The sequence below is a fragment of the Euphorbia lathyris genome, chromosome 2 (assembly GCF_963576675.1).
Source record: "Euphorbia lathyris chromosome 2, ddEupLath1.1, whole genome shotgun sequence".
NCBI classification, from domain to species: Eukaryota; Viridiplantae; Streptophyta; class Magnoliopsida; order Malpighiales; family Euphorbiaceae; genus Euphorbia; species Euphorbia lathyris.
This window is the reverse complement of record NC_088911.1, coordinates 119480065-119483706: the sequence shown is the minus strand read 5'-3', so window position 1 is coordinate 119483706 and position 3642 is coordinate 119480065. Positions and strand designations below refer to the sequence as shown.

Below are 3642 nucleotides of genomic sequence, written 5' to 3'. Positions count from 1 at the left end.
TATTCAACCTTCAAGCTAGGCTTGAGAAGATTGTGTTCTTTGTCGGTTTAAGACTAAAACCGTCCATATCGACTTAATCTACATCATTTATTTATTCAAATTAAATATTTTATTCCTCTGCAGGTTTTTCCTTAACAAGTTGGTATGTTTCGTAAAGAAGATAATTGAGATAAAAGATCATAATTTTTTTCTTTAGTATATCAATTTATTGAGTTACTTTGATTTTATCTATTGTGTCATGATGTCAGTCAATATGTATTCCCTTTAAGTATCATCCTGGGTGATCTAAAAGGGAGAAATAACTCGCCAAAGAGGGGTTGGAGTCCGATGAACCCGCTCCATTGCTTAAGTTAGCAAAGGCTGAAAGAGCCATGAAGATAATGAGAATATTAGTGACTCTCATATTACATACCTCTTAGGATGCTCACCTTATTTATATATAATAGTTTCACCGGTTGATGTTATAGTCTTAGAGAATGTATACTCTAGTGACTTATCAGACATGTGTCATCATCTGCTTGGTTATCAGGTCGTCAAACTGTTATGACGTCAAGCGGCGTGCCCTGCCATATGGTAGGCATCCTGCATAACCGCCTCATATGATTCAAGGGCTCTTATTCCTCTGTCGTACTGATTCTGGACCGAACAACGGATATTGATCCATGTGACCCTACGGTATGACATATGTCCTTGGTTTAACCACCCCAGATGATCCAATGGCTCTGATCCATTCGTCGTACTGATTTTGGAACAAACTGTGGATATTGATTCATATGGCCGGATGGTACGATAAGCATATTCATGGGATATTCCTTTAAGCTTGAATCATATGGTCCTTATGAGTGATCTGGATTGTAAAGAGGGTATCGATCCACGTGTCAACGATGCTCTTTAAGAATATACTAAATAATATTCCTTAAGTTATCACGTCCAATCTTGTTCAAAAATCTTTTTTGATCATGAAATTTATCAAGATCGGGTTGTGGAACAAAATGAGACATAACTTTTCGCATGTTGCTTGGTAAGCTATATTTTGGTTTAGAAAATACGTCAATGGAAAATATTTAGTAAGTTAACTGGAAAATATGTGAAGGAATTGAGAATTAAGTCAACTGGAAAATATGTGAAGCAATTGAGAATTTCTTTTAAGCTTTTTGAAAAGTGTAAAATATTTTTCAAAAGTTAGAATACTACTACTTCTTCTTTATAATAACAACTACAAGTTATCCCATCTTCTTCGACTCCATCAGCCATCCACCATTCTTATCTTCTTCGAGTTGCAGTAGCCACCCACTGACCGACAACCACTTCATAAAAATCTCTATGGTTCTCTCCATCGTTCTTGCCATCTTTAAGTTTAGTGATTATTACACGTAAATATCTATTGATTTTTTTTTGTTTACTTGATACTTGTTTGATTTTTCTATATATCAGTCGCCGGCTAAATTTATATATACAATTTCTTTCTATATTTATTTTACTTTTAATTGTTTCATTCCCTTGTTAAGACATTAACCCACTTTATTTACCCCTTATTCCAATCTATTTTGGTTTTGTTAATTCTCATTTCTAATATGAGTTTTGCTAATATGAGTTTTATGTATTATTATTTGAGTTGATGAATTATATTAATTGGAATTTAGGATTTGTTATTACGAAAGTTATGGCTTCGTCGAATATATCTTTCCATCTTATGCTCATAAAACTGCCTCATATAAACTTAGCATACATTCAACATTGGTTAATCAACAAATTTTTAAACTTTCCTTAATGGGTCATGGAAGTCGGAATCACATTTTTCTGTTATTTGTAAATAATATATTTGTAAAATTTGCATTTTTATATGTTGAAGTATTATTTTATTTTTCTATATACGGCGTACATTTTGTTCTAACTCCATATGCCGATCACAGACCCTATTTTGCAGAATATATACCAGGTCTTAATACTTCTACATATGAACAAGAAACATCATTGTCAATTCCAAAAATATATGTAGCAAGTAGAAACCTACAAACACAAGAAAACTCCGCATTTTTCATTTCTTTTCTAAGAGTTGAAAATAAAATAAAAACAATAATTTATATCCACTATCCCCTCAGTACTGTATATAAAAAATATTCAATCCTTTTCTCTATGCAGGTGACAATAAATTAAGAAATAATAAAACAACTCTTTTTATTACATATAAAATAAAATCTCTAATCTAATTAATCAACACTCAAGGATACTTATTATAATAATAATGATGCACTGGCGGCGGCGGGGATGGTGGTGGTGGTGGAGGAGGCGGCGGTGGAGGTGGTGAGCAGCCAGACGAAAAACAAGTAACAGGATAAGCATAAAACGACTTGCATTTCTCTCGAGACCGCTGCAAAGGCCTATGAGGTATGCAATTTCTCTTGTCGTTTTTGGCTTTCAACTTGAGGCAAGACTTTGGCTCGCCGGAGAAATAGTTATCAGAGAATGTGAAATTCTCCAATTTTGGCAATAAACATATACTCGCCGGAATTTCACCATAGAACGAATTATGTGCAACATTTAGCTGCTTCAATTTCTTAATATCTCCAATAGATTCCGGCAATTCACCGGCGAGTTCGTTAAAGCTTACATCAAAAACTGTAAGTCCCTTCAATTTTCCGATATCCCGCGGCAAACAGCCTTTCAATCCCAAATTCCTCAGGATTATCTGATTAAGAGTTTTCGCCATTTTCGTCAAACTTTTCGGAAAACAGCTACTTATATTATTGTTAGCCAATACAATCACTGAAACAGGAGAATCACCGAAGTTTTTCGGCAACGATGAGTTGAATTTATTGTCGTTGATGAAAATCGCATCCAGGTTTAAATCGAATAGTTTAGGAGGAATTTTCCCGTGGAACTGATTGAATCTGATGTCAAGAAATTTGAGTGAAGGAAGATACAGAACAACATAAGGAAATTCGCCGGTGAAGTTATTGTTGCTGATATCAAGCTCAAATAGAAGGCGGAGATGGCGAAAACCGTCGGGAATTCTACCGCAGAAGCGGTTAGAATTGAGGTGGAAAAGAGCAAGATCGGTGAGAAGGCCGAGATCTTCAGGTAAATAGCCTGAGATATTTCCATGGTTTAAATCTAGACCTGCAACTGTTATGGTGTGCTTATCATCAGGTGCGGGTGCACAGTAAATTCCTGTGTAGTTGCATACATATGGACCGTACCAATTAGCTGTGAGATTTTTGGGGTCAGAATATATAGAATGTTTGAGAGCTTGGAGAGCAATGTATGCGTTTTGGAGCCTAGGGTTTAAGATTGAAGATGAATCAGAAGCTTGATAAGAAGGTTTAGAGAGGAGTATTATGATGCCCGAAATGAGTAATGTAATGAGAGCTATTATCTTCATTTTGAAGAAGAAAGAGCTACTTAGAATATTGTAGTTTGTGTTTTTGAATACAATAGATGTTTTATTTATATGTGTGGATTTGTTCAAAAAGGTTGGATGAAACTATCAATGTTTTTAGTATAATTAATATAATGGTATTATCAATATAGTTTTGAATAAAAATGTAAAAAGAAATTTTTAGAACCAAACCAAATGCAAATCATTTATTAATTAATTTCTGACATAAAGTCTCAACTTTAGTCTGAGAGGACCTGATATTA

The 3642-nt window shown here is 34.3% G+C and overlaps 1 protein-coding gene across 1 annotated transcript; it reads right to left on the bottom strand.

Annotated features, from left to right (window-relative positions):
* Positions 1–2017: 2017 nt before the first annotated feature.
* Positions 2018–3390, bottom strand: LOC136216582 (leucine-rich repeat extensin-like protein 6). Its single transcript, XM_066003123.1, has one exon. It carries the CDS (start codon positions 3380–3382, stop codon positions 2222–2224), a length of 1161 nt encoding a protein of 386 aa, XP_065859195.1. The 5' UTR covers positions 3383–3390; the 3' UTR covers positions 2018–2221.
* Positions 3391–3642: the final 252 nt, after the last annotated feature.